At 45.8% G+C, this 22,101-nt stretch overlaps 1 protein-coding gene across 1 annotated transcript; it reads right to left on the bottom strand.

The window, feature by feature from the left end:
- Positions 1 to 1,600: 1,600 nt before the first annotated feature.
- On the bottom strand, positions 1,601 to 22,093 carry WDR3 (WD repeat domain 3). Its single transcript, XM_041463740.1, has 26 exons — positions 21,820 to 22,093; positions 20,227 to 20,436; positions 19,705 to 19,823; positions 18,712 to 18,790; positions 17,623 to 17,718; positions 16,380 to 16,493; positions 15,308 to 15,409; positions 15,091 to 15,188; positions 14,072 to 14,167; positions 13,454 to 13,684; positions 12,615 to 12,708; positions 12,178 to 12,279; positions 11,412 to 11,497; positions 10,875 to 11,010; positions 10,108 to 10,164; positions 9,343 to 9,443; positions 9,089 to 9,200; positions 8,840 to 8,974; positions 7,366 to 7,416; positions 7,078 to 7,143; positions 6,199 to 6,291; positions 5,629 to 5,676; positions 4,097 to 4,140; positions 3,504 to 3,632; positions 2,915 to 3,008; positions 1,601 to 2,296 (listed from the first exon to the last, which is right to left on the bottom strand). Exons 1-26 carry the CDS (start codon positions 21,988 to 21,990, stop codon positions 2,141 to 2,143), a joined length of 2,820 nt encoding a protein of 939 aa, XP_041319674.1. The 5' UTR covers positions 21,991 to 22,093; the 3' UTR covers positions 1,601 to 2,140.
- Positions 22,094 to 22,101: the final 8 nt, after the last annotated feature.

Here is a 22,101-nt window from a genome sequence, read left to right as displayed (position 1 = left end):
AGACCTCTTCCATTTAAAGCACATGCTGGGCTCTGTCAGTAGCCACCCAAGTACTGCATCAGTACAGACCTGTCACAAGTGATACAAATTGGAGAACCAGAGGAAAACTTCAAGAGGGCAGCCTGTGTCAGCAGCTAGGGAGAGACAACTTTTCTACACCTAAAAGACCTTTTCTCCAAGGATTCTTCCCTAATACCAGTGACAGCAAACAGAGACAAAAGCGAGGAAATTCCACCTCTTCCACTTAGATCAGAGGATATCTGTCATTATAAGATGACTGCATCCCAAGCTACTCTTCTGTATCACCATTTACATCCTTCCCATCAGTCCCTGAGTTCATGTGCCCATGGCCATGTTCTTTTCTTCCAGGCCTCCCAGGAGATCATCATACAGCAGTTCATTATACAGCATCCATAACATCTATTTCCCTGTCATTAAGGTAAACAGAGGCAGTCAGCCTTCCCCTTTTGGTACCTGGTTTTGGCATTTCTCTCCTCAGTCACCTCAGCTGAGGGTGCACTGTGGTGTCACAAGCCAGCTCTCCACCTCTAGCACTTGTTTTTCCAGAGGGCTGGCCCATTTCAGCAGCAGATAATGTAGATAACAGATGTCAACTGATTTTACCAACAAAATGTATCATCCTACAGTGCCTCCTCTTCCTCTCAGTAATCCCTCTTAGGAGGGTCTATTTAGGGAGTAGTAAAGGAAAAGAACAGAATAAAATGAAATAGAACAGCGTAAGTCAGGATAGAGTCACGTTTGAATGCAGCTGTTTCCAGGTGCCCCTATAATTTTATATTTGTCCAGATATGGATGAAACTTGTGATTCAAGTGAAACAACTGGAAGAACTGTATGAAGGTTACCATTTCTGTAGTCTGAAAATCACCTGGAAATGGAGCACAACATGCTCCTGTGAATTACCCAGACTCTGAAGAAGCAAGTGAACAATCATCCCGACAAAGTTACTGACGAACAACTGAGGCATGGTTGTTACACCTGAGGTGCTGCCTAGAGAATGACCAACTGAACTGCTGGCCTTTGCCATAATTGCTAGTGACAGACAACCTGAGTCAAAGACAGCAGTCAGCCACAACTGGAATGCAACTAAAAATCCATATGAAACTCAAGTTAGATTCAGCTTTGAGTACCTAAGTCAGACATGTGAGCCCAACAGTCAGCAAAGTATCCGGAAGCAGCCCCCACCACATCCCCCAAACCAGTGACTTGACCACTGGTAAAAAAACACAGCATGTGCTATAAATTAATAACTACAGTAGCAGAGACTTGTTCACTCCATTCTGCTCCACTGCCCCCATTCTGAAAATAAATCATTTTATCTGATACAGGACAAGTACAACATTGCAAACAATCAGTGCAATTTCTAAAGCCTGGAGCAAGTAAAAGGCAAACAATCCAGGTTTCTCACACTTGGGTTTGCCAGCTCTCCAGAAAAACACAATCTGGGATGGCAGACCTTTCATTTGCCCTCACTGATTTTATTCTCTGTAAAAAACCCTTTGATACACAGGCCAAGGCAACTGAGGATTTACAAAGGAAATACCAGGACAAAACACTATTAACAAAATTGTCTCACAAAGTAAATATAAATATGCCTTTAATAGAGTGCAGCTATGTTTCTCCCTGTCTCACTAAAGAGTGAGTGGCTGTAGATCAAGTCCTCACACTTCAGCAGAAATCGTAGAGCTTTTTCCACAGGCCACAAGCCACCAGCAGGTGTCAGTGAAAAATCCTGCCAGGATTTTAATCCTGGACTAAGGCATGGTCTCACCAGCAGTCCACACGCTGGATTCCATTGAATCAACACTGCCAGAAAGAGCTGAACTCAGGATAAATCAACTCCATTTCTAACAGGCATTGCACTAGAGATAGAGCTTGTGCCTTTGACAGCTACCTCAGAAAGAGTCCAAAGGCATCCATCTGCAGCAGACTACAGAGTTCATCTCAGAGACAACCATTGTGAGTTGGGTTTACATGCTGGGTTATACCACATGTGGAGGGGACAGACTTTGTCCCAGCCACTGGACATCATCACAGATGTTCAGGCACAAGAACACTTCCATGGTCAGCAGTGAGGCTACATGAGTCCATCCAGGTGCTATGGGTCTTGGGAAGCAAATGCTAGAGCACTGCAAGAACCATCTTTTCTTTCTTCTTCCTTTTTCTCTTCTTCTCCTCAAAACGTTCAGTAGCATCAGCAAAAAATGTCACCTCCTCCTTGGCCTCAATCTCCCTCTTGAGGAACTGGAGCCCTGCCATGTTGAATCCCAGCACATCCTGCAGAAACAGACCAGCACCACACTGTGAGGCACATCCCAAGCTAGTCAGGGTGCAGAGTCCTGCACTGGCCACCCTCTACTAAGAGATGATGAAAACAAGACAATCCACAGATTTAAAGAAAGCAACATTAGTTTAAAGGTAAACTTCATCTGACCAGGAGAAAAGCCAGTCCTGCACTCAGTTCCCCACAGTCCTCTCTTAAAAGCAGCTATAATCCACCACATTTTCTGAAAGACAAGTTGCTGGCAGGCACCTGAAGCTTCCTCTGGGAATATGCAGAGTCTGCATTGAGGTAGCAGCCCACAGAAAAGCCCAAGAGAAACAGGGAGTTACTTTACCTCCCACAGATTTAGAAACTAGCAAGCCAAGACCCAAGCACATGTATCAGAAAACCAAGTGCAAATGAGGCAGGGAGCACAAGTATAAGCTCACCACTGGGGTATTCTCACATGAGGAACATAAGGAAAATGCAGCCTGTTTGCAAAAGAGGATAGTTTAAATGAGCTCAGATCCCCACCCATCTTCCCCACTGGACACCACAGACAACTCATGCTCACAAACATTGTCTTATCCCATTATTCTACATCCTGAAAAAGGGGAGAGTGCAACACTCACCCGGGCCTCACTGACTCTGGAGATGGTGGTTTTCTTCAGATTTTCTATCACTGTCACCAGCATCTGGTTGCTTGTGATCTGCCCAAAATGTATCCTGGGAACAAAGCAGACAGTGTATTGCAGCATTGATATTACAAATAACAAAGAAATAACAAAGGCCCTCTCCTCTGTATGTTCTGGACATACAGGGTTTTTTCAATTAGTCTTCCCCAGACACTGGACATGGACAGGCATGGACAAATTTATCTGGAAAAGCTGTTTTCTTAAGTTTAACAGTGGTTCAGGGGGAAGGTCTTTCTGAGGACACAGGCTCTACAGTGACTCTGTGCCACCAACAGTGCTTCATCAGTTTTGATGTGGGATTTTTTCATTCCAGTGAGACTTGGGCCACCAGGACCAGCATCCCCATCTGGGCATGTCAGCACTCTGCATCAAGCAGTTCATTCCCACACACCATTCACTGTGGGCTGCAGAGATTGCTCATCTCCTGCAGAGACCACGTGTTTATTCCCAAGGATGTTCCCAAGAGTTTCAGGCCCAGAGGCTCAGAAGAAAGTCCAGATACTGTCTGGGTAGATAAAGGACTCACTTGAGCAGGAAGAGGAGAGCTCGACACAGAAGCTCAACATCTGAGCCCTGCTGAATATATTCATTGAAAAGTCTGAGCAGGTCAGGGACATAGGAGAAAGGCAGCACCAGGAGAGACTCTTCCAGCTCACTGAGGGAAAAAGCAAAGGGACACAAGCATTAGTCTCAGCCACTACACTGCTACAGATGAGCAGGAAACACATCCACATAGGTGGGTTCTGGTACTCAGCTGTGCTAAGCATTTCTCACAGCTGGTCCATGACTGCCCTGCATCTGCACAGCCCAGGCATCTTGTGGCACAAGTAGCAGGCACACAGCCTTCCCTCCTCAGCATCCCCAAACTGCTCTCCACAGACATGCACATCTCCAAGCAGCCAACCTACATCCAGAAGCTTCAGTCCACACTCCCCATGGAAGGAGCACTTTCCATTTCCCATGCATGTTTCAAAAGAGGCTGCTGGGAACAGTAACTCCAGACTCTCTAGCACTGCCCATACCTTGCATGAGACCACTCAAGGACCCCAGCCAGTCCTGGGCCTAGAAACCCAACACTCAGTCTCAAATCTGTTCAGCAATGAAGCTCTTGGGACTCACCTCGACTTGACCTTCTTGAAAACTTCCAGCACGTAGGCAGAAGGCTGCAACAGAGGAAAGACAACAGCCCTGCTTAGTAAGAAACATTCCAGGACCAACATGCCCTAAGGTCCATTTCACACAGTTAAAAGCACACCATCTCATCCTGTGAGACAGACACATCAAGCTGAATATAACAAAGAGGAAACCGTTTCGGCTTCAGTCAGCTGCCACTCTGAGAAGTTCTCCCTCAGCTTTCTCAGGATACTCTACACTGGTGAAAAATATTGTGAAAAATCTAATTTATATTTAATCAGCTAAGTCATCTCAATTTATGTCAATGAATCTTGTACAAATTAGAAAAAAAGATTGGTAAAACAAATTATATATAAAAAACCTTATACAAACTAAACTTCCAGACTTAATTCCTATCACTCCTGTTTATCTGCTAGAAGCATTTGGCAGATGGGAAAAGATTCCCAGAGCAGAGCTGGGAATTGGGAAAGAAAAGTGCCTCTAACTACTAAGTACTAAGATTTCATTCACTCCTGTTAAGTCTATCCAACTTATAATTACATAGACCTATAATCATGGAGGAAGGGACAGAAGGGCTCTTGCAAGGTGGTTACAGGTATTTAGAAGGAAGACAAAGGCTGTTTCATCTGGCACTGACATTCAGCTTTGAGCAATCTGGTTTAGTGGGAGGTGTCCCTACCTAGGGCAGAGGGGTTGGAACCAGATGATCCTGAAGGTCCTATCCAACCCAAACCATTGTATGCTTGCATGAAAAGGGGAAAGAAAAAAACAAGGATCTTCCTAAGGATACTTAAAAAACACAGTTTGGGAGTGCACACTGGAATAAACCACAAAAACAAAAACTAATCTACTCAGAGTAGTGGACTTTTATTTATCAATGAAATCCACACATCCATGTCTGTGTGTTTTGTAATATGTCAAAAACCTGCAGAATTTACTGAAAACTGTTGTGCAGTAGTATGACATGAATGAGTAAGGGCAACAGCTCTAGCCTGCAATACCCAGGCACTGAACTACCATTCAGAATTTTCTCAATGTAAACTCTGCAGGAATAGGAACAGAAACAGTAATTGTAGCAACACCACATAAATAAACCTGGGAAAGGTTTGAACTAGCTTTCCTGTATCTTGGAGGAGACTGTAAACCCCTGGCTCATGATAAGGAACATCATAGTCATGACTACCATCAGGGTTGTTTAACCCTGACAGGGTTAAACCTTTGTAATACACATGCATGATACTAAAAAATAACAAAAAAAAAAAAAAAAAAAAAAAAAAAAAAAAAAAAAAAAAAAAAAAAAAAAAAAAAAAAAAAAAAAAAAACCAAAAAGAAAAAGAAAAACAAAACAAACCATCAACATGAAAACCCTACATTATGTTCACTTTGCACAAGCAAAAAAAGTTGACCTAAGCAGTCCTTCCCCACAGCAACCCAGCATGTTGGCTCAGCCAGCAAATCAACCAGCCCCACTCCAGCTGAGAATGGGCTACAGCCTGTGGCCTGGGCATTCCACTTACTGTGATATTTCCATAGGCACGGAGAATGGGATTGACAGGGAAGGGAACCTGGAGACACAGAATGGGTTAGAATGAGGCAGGTGTGTGTGTATAAATGCATATTCAGAAGAAACTTTTAGCCACAGTAGAAGAGAGCTTTTACTGAGTGTCTTCCTCCAATTCCCACACCTCCACCCTGCCCAGAATGTTGCTGAAGGCCTCATTTGAAGCCACCAGATAATCTCAACATGGATGAATTTTCTTCCACTTCTTGTCACTTTTCCCACTTCTATGACAGCCCCTTATTCAGCAAGGAGTGTTGAGATGAAGGCAAAGATGAGGCTTGAGGATGAACCTGCAGCAGCACCCTCTTCAAAACTTAGGTACTGATAAGACTTTAGGCATAAAGATAATTGGCAAGAACCCCTAATTATGCTCCAGAGCATGATGCCATTTAGTTCTCCAAAAGATTTGAGCAGATGTCTGCTGTTTTCAGCTATCCTGACTTTATCTGCATTCTAAGCCCTTCCACCTCAGCTGGAAGGATACACCCAACACACCTTGGGATTTTTACATTCCTCAATCTTTTACCTCCTTTCCTGCAGCTTTGCATATGGCATTGTGTTCCTTCAGTTTTGCCATCTCTTCTCTGTACAGCTCAATAGCTTCCATGATCCTCTCAGCCTGTGCAGCACAAGAACAGCACATCAGTGACACCAGACAAGCCAGGACAAAGCTCAGCTGGACAAATGGAGGTGGAAGCAGAGGTGCTGACGGACAGCACCACATGGCATCTCCCCTGCTAACCATTACCCTGAACACACAAGTCATGTCCTGAAGATGTCACACACTGTCCACATTCCCCCACTGCCCTGGGTGCTCTCTGCTGCATCTTCAGGTGTTGCTTTGGCCACCACCCCCAAGGAGTGTCCCTTTGAGGCATGTGCCAGGGTCAGGCCATTTTGACTATTCAGATTAAGGATTTCCTCTGGAAATCACCAAACCGCTACAATCTGCAGCCATGGAATTACCCACCCCACACCTTCCTAGCACATCTCCCACGTCAAGCACCACAACAGATTTCCACCTTCCACAGATCCCCACTGGACTGCACAGCCTTTCAGGGAGAGGCCTAATGCCTTGAGAACATCCCAGCTGCCTTTTGCTCCTTTGGAATGCAAACTCCAGAGGGCAAGAGCAGCTCTGTCTGTCCCACATGTGACAGGCAGCTGCAGGAACCTCACACCTCCTTCCTCTCAGGAGGAAAGAATTCCTGGTGTGTGACCTCTCATGAGCCAAAACCCTCCCTGTTGGCTTCTGAGCAGGACAGACTACCTCTGCATGCAAGAGCAATCTGCCCTTATGTGACAGCACAGTTTACTCTTCAAACTGATGCTATGACCCCATGAGAGCCCCCCTTGAGAGACTGGTAAGGCACAAAGCCACGCTGGCAGAGCCACAGCACCTTACCGCTTTGATGGTTTCGATGGTCTTCTTTCCTGCCAGCCCTGTCTCTCCTTGCCTCTCTCCAGCCACCTAAAAAATACAAAATACAGAGCTGCAGTTCCGTCCTTCCACAGCACCACAGCCAACTGCAGCATGGAGCAGCCATAGCTTCAGCATCCCCTTCCCCCCTGCACTGCCTCAAAGCAAGAAAATGTTCCTTTCTCCCTGATACCTCTTCCATGCCTCTTACAGAAATAGTTGTTACAGACTTTGTACAGTCAGACTGACACACATTCACATGGTGCAACTCACCACAGGCTGCTCTTCCTTTGCCACACTCTCTTCATACTCAGCTTCTCGTTGCTACAGAGGATGAGAACACAACATATTAACAGCAGTGAGTAAGGCAAGGGTGCAAGTCCCCTTCCAGACTATTTGAGCAAGACAACCTGGAGGGCTTCATGCAGCCCATTGCAAAACCAGGACAAATCAGCATTTGCCAGTGGCAAAATGCCCATTTGTCTCTGGTTCCAGCCCCACAGTGAACTCTAGCAGGTCCCAGCCCCACAGTGAACTCTAGCATCTCCCACAGAGAAAGAAATCCAGGTCTCAGCTCTGGGTGCAGGAACAGCCCTTCAGGATTCCACCAGGCTGAGACAGACACTACAGTTCAGCACCACACCTTTCATCATCAGTTCAGCCACACAACACATAGGGAACAAATCTAGAAAAGTCTCAGGGTTGTCCTGAGCTGCAACTTCAGGATTCCACCAGGCTGAGACAGACACTACAAAGGTGAGTTCAGCACCACACCTTTCATCATGAGTTCAGCCACACAACACAATAGGGAACAAATCTAGAAAAGTCCCAGGGTTGTCCTGAGCTGCAGAAGGAAAGAGTCTCTGGTCTGCCATCTCTCACATAGAAAGGGCACCAATTATGTTATGCATAGTTCACTACTCGTGTATTCATGCCCACCTTGCTATTCAAACTTGACCCAAAACAAACTTTTCTGGAATCTGGAAAAGAGCTACCTCTGTCTCTCCTTTTACCCAACACAGGGCATCAAGGTCAGCTCTTGCTGGGATATAAAAACCCCAAATATCTATTGCAGGTTTCTCATCCACTCCTGCTTCTGCAGTTCTGCCTCCTCCCCCCTCACTGTGGTTTAAGAACTGCCTCAGGAAGGAACGACAGAAACAGGTTTCTCTGAGGGATCCAGCAAAAATATAGTGTTACAAATTGTTCCAAGGGAACCTGTGATTGGATACATGAAACAAACACATCAGCCAACCCCAGTGGTGGCTAAATACTGGAATAGGTGCTCAGACAGTCTGGAAAATCTATTTCCTTGGAGATGTCAGTGTATGAAGGCAAATCTCTAAGCAGTCTGATATTAGGATCATCCTGCAGTGAGCAACGAGTTGGACTAGAGACCTCCAGACTTTCCTTCCTATTGAAGTCCTTCTGAATTTATGATTCCTTCCAATACATGCCCAAATGGAATAGAAGGGGCTTCTTCCAGCATCCCTGAGCTCTGGGGCCTGCTATTGAGACAGAATGGACCTCTCACAGTTGGAAAAGGGACAAGCTGCATTTAACAGGAGCAGAGCTCTCCATCCCTCCACATCAGCCACCTGCTGAACTGCCTCCCAAAGGCACTTGTGCTGAAAGGAGCACAAGAGAATGTCAAAGACTGTAAGCAACAGATATGTAAAAAGCCACTAAAGACCAAGAAAAAAAAGGGTCTGAAAGTTGGTTTTGGTAGGAAAGATGCAACTCTCACCATCTCCCTCTCCTCTTCCAAAATCAGGGGCTCCCTTGTCCTTTCCCAGAGGCGCAGGGACTTGTCATGGGATGCAGACACCACATAGTCTCCATTGGGACTGAGTGCCAAACACCAAACCTCCTGGTGATGCCCCTGCACGGATGACAGAAGAGCTATGACATTAACATCACCCAACTTCCACCCCTAAGGAAAATCCTGCTCATGAAGGGATAATGCTTCCTTTCAACAGACTCCAAAACTTCCTACCTCCAGTGTTTGGATATGTTCAAATTTATCTGCATCCCACTGCTTAATCTTGCTGTCCTTCCCAGCTGTGAAGAAGAGATGGGATTTGGGCACAAACTGTAGATACATCACACTGGAAGAGAAAAAGGCACAAATTTACCCACTTGGGGAACACTGCAGAACTCCCCGTCTATGCTGGATAAAAGGATTATTGCTGGATCACAACTCCTTGGAGACAAGTCCACAGTCCAAAGATGCTGTAGGATTTGACTAACCTGTCATCATGGGCAAAGAGAGAACGGTGACAATCCCCAAAATCCATGCCCCAAATCTTCACATTCCTGTCAGCAGAGCCAGTTGCAATTAGAGTCCCATCCTAGAGAGCAACAAAGAGAGAGGAAGGTGTGGGGAGCTGGCTGGCAGCCTCACAAGGAATGGCTGCTGCCCCAGTGGCTCTGCACTGCTGAGTAGGCAGACAGCTCTTGAAATGTGGCCTCCTGATCCCTCCACCTCCTTCCCAGTGGCCCATGCCCTGGTACTGGCACAGCCCACTGAGAGCACTCTGGCCCCCCTCTGACCCTCTGCAGGTATTTGGTTATATCCTGACATCCAAGACATTCTTCTTGGCTTTCAATGAGCCTCATTCCAAAGATACCTCAGAGCAAGTGCAGCCCAAGAATGAACAGGCACGAAGAGGCTGCTTCCTCTCAGCACCTGCCCTCTGCTCCCACTAACAATTCAGGCTCCCCTCACACAGCAGCTTTAGCAGAAAGCAGGCTGTGCCTGTTACAATGAGTGCAAGGGACCATCACAGCATTCTGATTTCCACTCACTCACATGACCCCAACTCTGATACCCCTTCCAGTGAGCACAGGATTGCAGAATAAGAAGGGGCTTGCTGTGTTCCACCCAGAAACTGCTCAGTCAGGAGCAAGGACGTGACAAGAAAGTGTTATCCTAGAGGCCCTGATGCCAGCAGAAGTTCTCACACTCAGCCATATCAGCACAGTCCCAAGTTACACAGCCCTAATGATACTTACATAGCAGATGTCCATACACAGCACTGGCAGCTTGTGTCCATACAAAGAAAGGAAAAACTGAAGCAGAAGAAAGATGACTCAGTTAGACATGCTGGGTAGAGAGGTGGGCAAATCTCAAGCTCCAGGCTACTTCTGCTCTGCCTCGGGAGCTGTTTTCTAGCACTGCCCCACTTTCAATCTTGCCCTGAACACTGTTAGCAGCAGGGTCATGAGGCTAGAACTGAGAAGGTGGAAGTAGCCAAGCAAGCTGAACTAGCTCTGTTTGCTCTCTAGCTAACTCTGGTGCCAATGACCAGCATGAGTGGAGTTCATTTCTGTTCCTCTCCACATAACTGCCAGCACCAATCTGTCTTGTGTCACTCCATAATGTTCACATGCTAATAAACAGCTCACAAATCCACCACACACTGCCCACAAGGAAGGTACTCCTCCCACAGGCTTTGCCTCTGCCATGCCCTATTTAATGCCACGTGAGGCACATTCATCCCCACCTTCACAGTGCCTGACAGATCTGGAGTACCACCACATCTGCAGGGTTTAGAATTAACCTTGCCACCTGCAGGCTCAGAACACTTTTTAAATGAAAAATGGATCTTCCAGTTCCCAGTGTAGAATAACTATGGTTCTGTCAGTTTTGCCAGCAAACAGGCCACTGAAAGAGGATACATGGTCCACATAAAACAGACACTTCTCCTTTGTATTCCTGATCTTGCAGGCTACAGTTACATCCCTTCCTGCACAGCCTCACAGCCTGTTTGGTCATGCACCTTGAGCGTGTCAACGTAGAAAACCTTCACAGTGCAATCCAGGAGGGAGACAGCCAGCAGCTTCTGGTTGGGGCTGTACCGCACACAGAGCACGTCTTCATCCAGCTGTAAAACGCGCACGTGCTTCATGGAAAGCCTGGCAACAAGAGGAAAAAAACAACTGTTAGCCCAAGCAAACAAAGTAGGAAGAGAAATGGATACAAGTCCCACACTGCACCCTGGGAAAGCAAGTGAATTCTAACATGCAGCACCTCATTCCTCACTGTGACAGGACTGGAAATAAGCAGGCTCCAGTAGCTGATGAACTTCACTGCTACATTTACAGTAATGATCTGCAGGCCCAGCCTGATTAGACACTAAACTCAAACACACAAAAAGGGATCAGAATGAGGCAAGTGCCCTCCTCCAGCTAAGCTCAGGTCTCCACAAAACTGCACTGAGCTCACACTCTCCTCCACGTGTTCCACACAGATGTCATGGGCACAGCAAAGGAAAAAGCACCCATCAACGACAACAGCACAAGATTTATCTTCTCACCTTTTCTGAACACTGCTCTCATCCTTCACAAGCTCAAACTCCCAGAACTTGACACATTTATCAGCACCACCTGTCACAAAGCCATGCTGTAGGGGAAAACAAGAAGTTGCTGTGAAACTAGTTCCTATCCCCCAGAGAAATTCTACAGCAAGGAACTGCCAACACAGAGGAGGTTTTTGGGATGTCCCACATTCCTACACCATTAATGATTAAGTGGATACCACCAGGAGCATTTGCTCTGCTTAGATCACGCATTGCCTGAGCAACAGAAACAATTTCAAAAGCTCTAGCTTATTTTGGAGGGCTAAGATGAAGACCCCAAATGTAAAACAAAACCTGGATTGAAACCTTGGGATGGAAAGCAGTCATCTCAGCTGCAGCTAACAATATGCTTTTGATTTGTGGGCAGCTTAAGACTCTTACTGCTACTGGATAACACACAACTGACCACCACCCTACAAGAGCCTTCTAAAGGAACAGCAGTCCAACATTTTACATTAAGAAGGAGGGTAAAATCTATCACATATGTTTTCATCTGTAGGGTGGATGAATTTCAGGCAGATTATTTCTTGCTATGGTTTTGATTCCACTAGAAACTTATTAGACACTACCAGTTGCATCCTCCACCTCTCAGGATGAGGGGTTCCATGCTTCCATGGAACAAAGCACGTACTGCAAAACTAATTCCATGGTGCAAACACAGTCCTATAGGAAAGAATCACATGAAAAGATATGCAGATGATACTTTTAAGGGTGGCTGAGTTACCTGGTCTGGTGAAAGAGCAATAGACCACACTGCCCCATCGTGAGCATCAAGTGTCTCAATCAGATTGCCAGAAGCCAGGTCATACAGCTGCAGCTTCCCTGTCTGGGGAGAAAGACATCACAGAGGAAGGATCAGCCTCTGCTCACAACTCATGACAGCTCCTGGCAGACGAGCTCCCTGCCACACATGCCCCCAGCAGCCAGCTTCATTAGGTGGCTGTTACACACAGATGGAAAAACTCCTGATCTGCGTCAGGGCCTTCCCAAAGCTCTACTCTGCTTTCCACCTCAAGCCACAAGAGTTCTGTAATGACTCCGGGAACACAGCAGTGCTCCAGATCAGGAGAGGCAATGCATTTTCTGTGAGGCTGCCTTAGTGACATTTTCCTAACACATTCTCATTCCTGGGCAGTCTGGAGTCAGAGGGCCACTCCTTACCTTGGTCCCAATGATGACCTGCCGATCCCCGGGGACAAACAGCGAGCAGAGCGCGTACTCACACTCCATTGTCCGGATGCACTGCAAGGTTGACCTGTGGACAGAGCCCAAAACCTCTTATCACGCACAGAATCTGGCCTGCTCAGTGAGACATGTTTCAGTGTGGCCTCTATCCACAGCTGTCTTTCATCTGGGGTCAGAAGATAAGCCACCAACAGCCTATTGACCCAAACACTACCCAGCACTACTGCTAAGAACGTTCCACATAAAAACATGCCACTGTGCTGTCCACCATCATGACCTATTGCCGTTGTGAACAAGAACAGAGCTCCTAATTTTAAACAGCATTTCAGGAAAGGACTGAGTGTAACATAGTGTACTCACAGGAAACTGAGCTTGAAATCAACACCACTCAAGAAACACTGGGTCAGCACTCTACATCAACACACAACACTCGAAATCAACCCAACAGCCTACCCAGTCTAATACTGGATCCTTCAGATAAGATGTCAAGAAACCCACATGTTCCCTAAAGAACAGGCTTGTTTAGGGTAACAGTTAATACCTCTTATTAAAAATGAAAAAACAGAAAAAAAACACAGCAAAGTAGTCTACACCCGACTGCTATGTAGGACCTTTGTGTTTAGACCTTCTGTTGAAATTTCAGATCTATAGGTTCTCAGTTTCCCTAAAAAGGAAAAAAGAAAAATAATTTTCTATTTGCTTCCTTTACTTCATTCGCTGTTTTATCTCTTTCCACTGTCCCCTCTTTCTTATCACTGCCTCTCTTAACACAGCATCCCTCAATTCTGGGAGACAGGCACAATCAGACTGCATACCTGTTCCAAATCTTCACGGACTCTGCAGCTGCTGAGAGAATGGCAATGTTGTCAGAGCTAAAAGCCAACGTCCTGACATCACTGCGGTGGCCTCCAATGGTTATCCTGGACACACGGACAGCCTGGGGCACTTGTGCTGACAGGTCCAGGTTGTACAATTCAATTATATTGTTCTGGAGCAGCAGCACCATCTTCAGCTCTCCTTTTGGAGAGAGAATCAAGTCAAAGGACCTGTTTGATCAGATAAAAGCAGAGCTGTGCACAGGGGCAATATGACCTGTTTGATCAGATAAAATCAGAGCTGTGCACAGGGGCAATATGACCTGTTTGATCAGATAAAATCAGAGTTGTACACAGGGGTAATAAGACAAAGGGGATCAATTATCAAGAACAACTGAGACAGAGAAATATAGACAGAGCACATCCAACAAGCAAGTGCACACTGAGCCACTGAGGTGTGAATGGACTGGAAATCACAGCAGGCTTCTCCCCAGCTCCAAGCTAAACATGTGTTGAGGGGGAAACTTCTTCCAACTCTGCCTGCACTGAGCCATGCAGAGCTCTCCCCAGGTAGCTGCACAACCACTCATCAGACGCTACAAAAGGCTTTCCACTCACTTGATTTTAGAAGAAGTTTTGACATTAGCAACCCGCTGAATCTCTTCCTGCAGGCTCAGCTCCACAATCCTTTCAGGCTCCTCTTCAGAGTTCTGTCTGGAAATGTCAGATAAGGGAGAAGAGTCAAATGACCCAGCACAGCCAACACAAACATAGCAACACAGAAAATATAAGGAAACCATTTTGCCTGCTGAAAACAACTTCCCTCTTACCCAGCAGTGCTAACCACATTTAAGAACAGGGACAGTGAAGAGTGGACAGTGAAGTTCATGCCAGTATGCAGACTACTAAAGACAAAAACTGTCCTAAATAACCTCCTCCTCTGGAGCCAAAACACAAGGCATATTGCAAAGACAGATACAAAACAGGCAAGAGAAGCTGTGTTTGACAGCACCATCAGTTTCTCTTCATCTCCTATCATGCAATGAAATCTCTCAGCCATTGGCAAAATGCTTTTCCAGATTTGCAGATTTGCACAGATGCCCTGTGCTTTAGTTTCTACCCTAGAGCCAGACCTCTCCCTAAGGGCTGTTCTGAGGCACCTCTTAAGTGCCAGGATACACAGAAACACTTAACACAGAGTAACCATTAAGAAAACTCTCACCTGTATCTCTGCCTGCTGTAAAACATGAAATAAAGTATCAGATTCTCTGTGACTTCTCAGATGAAACTCTCATTTCTGCATTGCCTAACAAGCCCTTATTTTGATACACTGAGCAGTATAAACACCAATGTCAGGTAGAGCTGAGTAGCTCTGAAAAAAACATTTTATATCCATTTCTTTGCACACTTTAGTGTTCTTTTTTCAGAGGGAAGACCCAGAAAGTAAGGTATTTCCTTAGTCTTTGGGAGCAGGGCTGCTCAGACAAGCACAAGGTTGCACAGAAAGATCAACCCCAAAATACTACAGCTAGCACAAAGAGAATGGCCAGAATCTTGGAATTTGACCACTGTGTAATGCTACTGAAGAGTTTTTCTAGAGCCTTCTGGACACAGACAGCATTCAAAAAATTACTTACTTGGCTTTTTTCCGTGCTTTCTTCACTTTTTTTTCCAATTTCTTTTGGATTTCCTCTTCAGAAAGGACAGAGAACACTTCCAGAACAGCATCTGTTCCCTAGAGTCAGAGCAAACAAATTCAAAGGTTTGCAAAACCCTGGCTGACCCTTACAGAAAGTACCCAAGCTCTGTACCATCCTCCTCTACAGCTCAGTAGCAGAGTCCCCCATTACTCACATGGCAGGCCAAAAACTTGCCCATCCGGTCTGTGCCAAGAGTCACCACTCTGTCTCTCCCTTCCCGCAAGATGGATCCAACCTTGCTGCACTTAACGATGCGCTACAGGGAAAGAGGAAAAACTTGGGTCTGAAAGGTCAAATGATCTTCTCAAGCAAACTCGAGAAACCTGCTGATAAGAAAAGTCAAGGAGAGGGGGAAATGAACCTAAAGGGTTCTGGCAGGACAGCTAGTAAGGATAATAAAGGGACAAAACAAGCATCTGTGTGAGCTTCAATCTTATCTCCTGATGTTTTGTTGCATTTCAGTTGAAAATAATCATTAGCAGTCTCAGTGGAAGAATAACTTAATTTTATTGACAAACCATAGCCATTTGACAGACAGAGCTGATATTTTCTGCTAAAGAGGCAGCAGAGCTCAGTCAAAAGAGGCAGAGAAGCTGAGAACAGAGGGAGAACTCTTAAAGAGTACAGAGAGAACTCTTAAACCGGGCATTGAAGGGAGAGAAATCCCCTGGAGAGGAAGCTGGAAAATCAATTAACAGTCAGGTATCTACCGCAACTACAAGTGGCCTGAGATCTGAGGAGTACTCCACAAAGTTCTACCAGAAAGAAAGATTCAGTAAAGTCTCCAGCAGCAGCACAAGTGGGAATGGCTTTCTGCAAAACATATTTCATTACAGTGCAACTCTAACCTCTCAGTTGCTGCAAAGCTGAGCATCAGTACTGAACTCAGCAGCTGCAAACCAGCAGGGAATTATTTTATTTCTGTGATGTTTGATGAAAGAGCTCTATTAGCACTGTTTAAATTTATACATTTGCTGGTCCTTCTCAAATAGAAAGGAAAGAAAAATTGTCAGTGGAGAATAAATCTGGGGATGTTTTGGCACACATACTTCTGCTGATGTTTTGCAGGTAGATGAGGCAGCAACTACTGCTGAGGAAGTTGTTATGGAGCAAGACAAGAATTATCACATTTTCCCAAACAGGCTAAATATGACACTCAGGATATAAACCATGCAAATGGGGTTAGATACACCAGCTCAGAAACAGCACTGGAAAACTGATCTTACTTCCTCAGGATGCTCATCCAGCTCTAAGGTCTCATCCTCTTCAGTGTTTTCTTCTGCTCCAGGTGAAGATGGCCCTTTGCTTTTCTTGGATTCTGGTTCATCAGGATCTTTTACCTGCTCACAGGAAAAAAAAAAAAAAAAACAACAAAAGGAGTAACTTAAACTTGAAGAGCTACAGTATTGTGCTTTCTGGCTCACGCTTCATTTCCCTGGAGATACAACTGATTAGCATACACTAGAGCATCCTACATAATTCCCTAGGCACCAAGCACTCCATGTGCTCCCATGACTATCATCCACCCACAAGGCTGTCTTCCTCAGCTATAAGGGTCCTGGATTGCCAAGCAAATTGTATTCTCTTTGCCATCTGTATGGCAGTTGTCTTCTGTTAAGTGGGCAGTTTTCCTTACCTCTTCCACAACCACTTCTCCCTCCAGGGAGACATCTGCTGATAACAGGCTATTGAATGTCACTGCATGACTGATAAGGACTATAGCATCCCATTGGGAGATGCTCCGCCCAGAGGGAAGAGCAAAGCATTCCTACCCAGATATAATCTGCAGATTCTGGAACACCAGCACAGCTTCTCCACTGGATTTCCCAGAGGAGCAGCTGCCTCTCCCACTAGATCTTCAGAGGAAGACTACACCTTTCAACAGGATCCCTGCTCCAACAGAACCACACCTGACACTCCAGGAGGGCTGTAGCCACAATTCCAAGTGGACTGCTAGCAACACCCTGACCAACAGGGTGTCAAGTCGTATTCTGACTCTGTCAGTGTTGTTTTAGTTTACTGCATTGTTCATTTACTCTTTATTTTCTTCCCTGATAAAGAGCTGTTATTCCTGTTCCCATATTTTTGCCTAAAAGCCCCTTAATTAAAAATTCATAGCAATTCAGAGGGAGGAGGTTTACATTTTCCATTTCAGGAGAGGCTCCTGCCTTCCTTAGCAGACACCTGTCTTTCAAAACCAAGACAGTAAATCAGAAGGCAGGAAGATCTGACACACTGTGGAAATCTCATTCTGGAAGTGCTCACAGCTTCACTTGAAAGCGCAAAACAGGAAACAGCAAAGCCCATCCCATGAGCAGCTTGTGGACCAGTCAGATAGCAAAGACATTTCTTTGGCTGTTTCCCAGAACATCCATCAAATATGAACATGTTCCAGTTCCTCCTCAGCTCAAAGACAAGCAGCTGAGCTTGAGACAGGGGGGCTGAGGGGTCACAGGGGGAATGTCTTACCTCCTGGATGTACGTGAGATCCCACACCCTCAGCTCGCTGTCAGCGCTCCCAGTGATCAGACGCTTCTCTTTGGACAGCAAAGCCATGCCCCAGACCTGTCCAGAGGCACCATGTGAGGAACTGACTCCCTTAACTATCATAAAAATGCACATCTTTAAATGACCTATTTAAACAGCAACCAAATAGAGAATGGATCTAGCTGGGACCTCCTCTGAGGGACATGCGTATGGGAATTGTCGCCCAATGCATGTGATGACAGCTCTTGGAATGTTTGGAAGTTTCTCATTTGCTCACTCCTAAAGCCTGTAATACATGATTTGGAATAATTCATGCTTATGTGAAATATACAAGAAATATACAAGAAATAAGTTATGCTTGTAAGATGCCTGTAAGAAATATTCTTTCAAGTTTTAAACCCACATGCCGGAGACAGGGAGATTGCCTCACAAAACTGCGAAACCACAGATGGTAGCAGAGAGAAAGATCTAATTAACAATCCAAAGGATGTGGCTCCTGCGGAGATGGGCTCTTCCCCAAGAACAGTCCAGGAAATACCCATATCTACCATCGAGATAGCCAGCATCCCAATGCCAGGTTCCCAACTCGACATCACCATTCATCGCTTACCAGAAACTGTTTTGTCCAGCCCAAGGCAGAGAAAGAAGACTACATGAATATGTGAAACCATGAAAAGAAAAGGAGACACTCTGCCCCAGACTGAATAAACTGTATAAAAACTGCCTGGACTGCGACGGACTGGGACAGCCTTCAGCTGTTCAGATCCTGAACAGAGGGGATCCTGAACAGAGGGGATCCGGTACCATAGAGGTTGGACCACCCAGCATTGATCCCGGGCTCAGCGCTGTCCCTTTGATTGTGGCTATCGGAGACCGTATCTCAGTCGCAAAATAAAATCTATTTTTATTAATTATTAATTTGACTTTATCGATTATTACCTATAACAAGCCTAATGGAAGTAAAATGTATGACGGCACCAGCTTACAACTCCTGAAAGCAAGGAAAGCCCAGAGTGAGCCCTGACATCCCCAGTCCCTCCAGCCCAACACTTCCACACACCCTCTTTTTACCTCAGCTCGGTGTCCAACCAGAGTTTTGAAGCAGTGCTGGGTGTCCAGATCCCACCATTTCACCAGTGTGTCTTTGGCACTGCAACAAGGAAGAAAATCTCAGACATAAGGAAAGACTGCACAGCTCACCATTTTTCTAAGCAGTAGAAATACAAAAATATCTAAAACATGTCAGAATGTATCACAGAGCAGCTGCTCAAACATTGAATTTTACAAGCCAAACAAAAAAGGCACAGCAATGCTGCAAAAAGATATCTGTCAAGTCACTGAAGCTGACCTGCAAATATTTGAAATTGCATTAAGAAACGGGTATCATCTACCAAACCAACAAAATAGTACTTTTTCCATCTGAAAAAAAGGCAAAAGTTTTCATTTTAAAATGAGCTGATTGCATGCACCTTTCTATTAAGCTAGTAAATGGCATATTAAAAAGTAAAAAATTAGTTACTGTTACTGTCAACCAGTTATTATCAAAGGGATTCAGTCAACTTGCAGCTCTTTTAGTTGAATAACTTAAAATCAGCTAAAAAAGCCCCTATCATCTTTTAATTAATTCACATATTTACAGCTTACGAGAAAGCAATTTTTCTGTCCCACTGCTGTGTGAATTACACAAACAGAACGTAAGTCTACTTAATTCTTCAAGATGAACCAAAAAAACAAAAACCAAAAACTGCTACATACATAATGAACATGTTATCACTATTCTTTGTTACAATAATTTAAAGTTGATGGATTTACCAACAATTTAAACCCTTTTTCAAACACCTTTTTCAGTATGGCCATATCAGTTGCTCTAAGACTTGGATTCAGGCACCAGACTTAAAAAAAAAAAAATGTGTACATCACAAAATTATATTCAAAGACACTGGTGGGTCTGAGATGTCACAAGACAAGAATAAAATACAAATGGCTGTAGCACACAGGATGGCTAAATTGCAAGTGCAACCATGCCTGCTTTTCTGATCAACAATTTCACTTAGTCTGGCTCACCAAGTGACCAACAAGTTCTTCTCCTTCAAGAAAAGGACTTGAGTGATGACATCCTTGTGTCCCCTCAGCCGGTACAGGCCACTCTCATTGATGACATCCCACACGATGACTTCTGTATCCTGGAACAGAGAGTGTCTCCATGGGACTGGCCCTTGTCTCTGCAGAACTTCTGCCATGAGACTGAAAAGATTACCTGAGAGCACACTTTCTCACTCTGAATCACAAGGATGACTATTGCAAGGGACATTGCTTCCCCAGAGGTGCAGTCACACTGATAAATGTACCACCATCCCAGCCTGAGACACTTTTGCTATTCCTGATCTCACAGGATTCTTCACTTTAACAGCTCTACCAGTGCCCTACTCCTGCCTGCAGCCCCTGCTGCTCCCCCAGCTCCTCTCACTGCCATCCTCTGCCTATGGGCAGAGGCCACACTCAAAATACTGAACATTTCAGTGCAGGTCAGCCTTCCCCATGGGGCATGTCTGTGACAGGGCCATGCTCCAGATGTCAAAGCCTCACCTTCGAGCCAGACACCAGCCTGCCACCCAGGTGGTCGTACTGCAGGGCTGTAACTGCAGCCCTGTGCCCATTGAAAGTGATAGTTGATTCTCCACTCAGGAGGTTGAAGACACGGATTGCTCCATCTTCATACCCAACAGCCAGGTGCAAGCCATCTGGAGAGGGGCAGAGGCAACTGACTTGCTGCTTGAGACCCTTAAGGATAAGAACCTGCAATTTTTAGGAGACAAAACATGTATAATGTTGATAAATGACATGTCAGAGTCAGATACTTAGACAGCAGAGAGAATATAGTCTATTCGTCTCCTGAACTTCCGAGTGAGCACTTCTGCCACTTTAGAAGTTCATTTTTCAACTTCCTGCACCAAATACAGTATTGTTAACCCCATTTTCCAAGGCAAAACAGCAGCTAGAAGGGAAACAATTTCTCAGGAAACCGGTGCAGAACAAGCCCTGGAACTCAGAACCTGAAATTTCTGCCCCCACATATTATGAACCAGAGAGCAAGAAATATTGTTTTAGAGTAAAAGCTGGAAAGTTTCTTCCTGATTCCATCCTCTCTTGCCTGGCCTTTCTCAGGTAAAGGACACAGCAGCTCTTTCACAGACTGCACAAGAACTTGAGAATGATGAAAACATCTCCAGAACAACATACAGCAGTCAGTTCTACAGAGGCTGTGAAACAAAACCAGATTTCAGTCTGTAGTGGACAGCAGCACTTACAGTGATTTCTGAATCTCACAGGAGACAGTGTGTGGCAAAATCCTTAAAGTTATAGCTCACAACCCCCCTATGGGATACAACTTTTACATGGGATGTCCAGCTCCACAGCCAAAACACAAACTCTGTGTCATCCCTGATTTGTCCAAGAACATTCACATAACCAGCTAAACTGGGAGCAGCTTTCCAGTTACTGCGACAGCAATCACTCTTCCACAACTGAGGTCCTGAGGCAAATCTCACAGGGATCCACAGTGAGATTCATTTTAAGAGCAAGTCGAGATAAAATAAATTACTCTCACAGTAAGAGCAGAGCAGCGGGACTGCCACTTCCTGTAACAAATGATGGCTACAAGTTACTACCAAAAGAAAACAAAAGGTGAGAATTGCTGCATTCCAGACATCCATTACCCAAATCATCCACAGCCTCCTCTGTTCTGTGTGTGCTGGTGCTACCTGGTGGATTTCAACAAGTGCAATCCTTAAAAATTCCTTAAACAGAAATAACCAATTACCTTCTTGCAACTAGCAAGACTTTCTTGCAAGCATCCAACACTGCAGGATATTTTGGACTACACGATGCAGAATCGTTTCAGGCCAGTGACCAGCTTGGAGAACTGGAAGACACCAGCACTTTGGGCCAGGAGGCAGCCAGAGCTGCAGAGCCACTCCATAACCTAATCACGCTGTGCTCGCCCTTCCCAAGAGGCGGGATGCTGCGGAGGTCTCTCTTCCCTCCAAACACAAACACAGTAACGCAAACTCGCACAGTAACACAAACCGCTTGGCTTCAGGCGGACTAAAAGCCCCTCATGCTGCACCCCAGCCCTGCCCCGCCACCGACCGTCCCCCGGCACCGCATCCCGGCTCCCACCTTCTCTCCTTTCCTGGTGTCCCACACGAACACGTGCTCGCAAGCCGGCACGGCCACGTAGCGGCCCCGCTCGCCGCGCAGAGCCACGAAGGCCACGCCGGCCCTGGCGCTGGCCACCAGCCCGAAGAGCGCGGCGGGCTCGTAGCGCAGGTACTGCCGAGTCAGGCCCATGGCGGCGGCGGCGGCGGGGAAGGATGGAGCGGGGAAGGATGGAGCGGGGAAGGATGGCGCGGGGGAGCCGCGGCCGCCACACGCGCGGCGCTCCGGGCCCGCCGCGCTGGA

This window comes from Pyrgilauda ruficollis, unplaced genomic scaffold, assembly GCF_017590135.1.
Source record: "Pyrgilauda ruficollis isolate IOZ18807 unplaced genomic scaffold, ASM1759013v1 scaffold17, whole genome shotgun sequence".
Classification (NCBI taxonomy): Eukaryota; Metazoa; Chordata; class Aves; order Passeriformes; family Passeridae; genus Pyrgilauda; species Pyrgilauda ruficollis.
Note: the sequence above shows the minus strand (reverse complement) of the source record. Positions and strands in the feature narration are given on the sequence as shown.

Excerpts from the sequence above, each read along its gene's own strand:
- WDR3 (XM_041463740.1), bottom strand. The coding sequence starts at position 21,990 with ATGGGCCTGACTCGGCAGTACCTGCGCTACGAGCCCGCCGCGCTCTTC. Across the intron at positions 7,144-7,365 it reads CAAAGGAAGAGCAGCCTGTG|GTGGCTGGAGAGAGGCAAGG; the intron begins GTGAGTTGCACC and ends TGTATTTTTTAG. Across the intron at positions 6,292-7,077 it reads CCATCGAAACCATCAAAGCG|GCTGAGAGGATCATGGAAGC; the intron begins GTAAGGTGCTGT and ends TGTGCTGCACAG.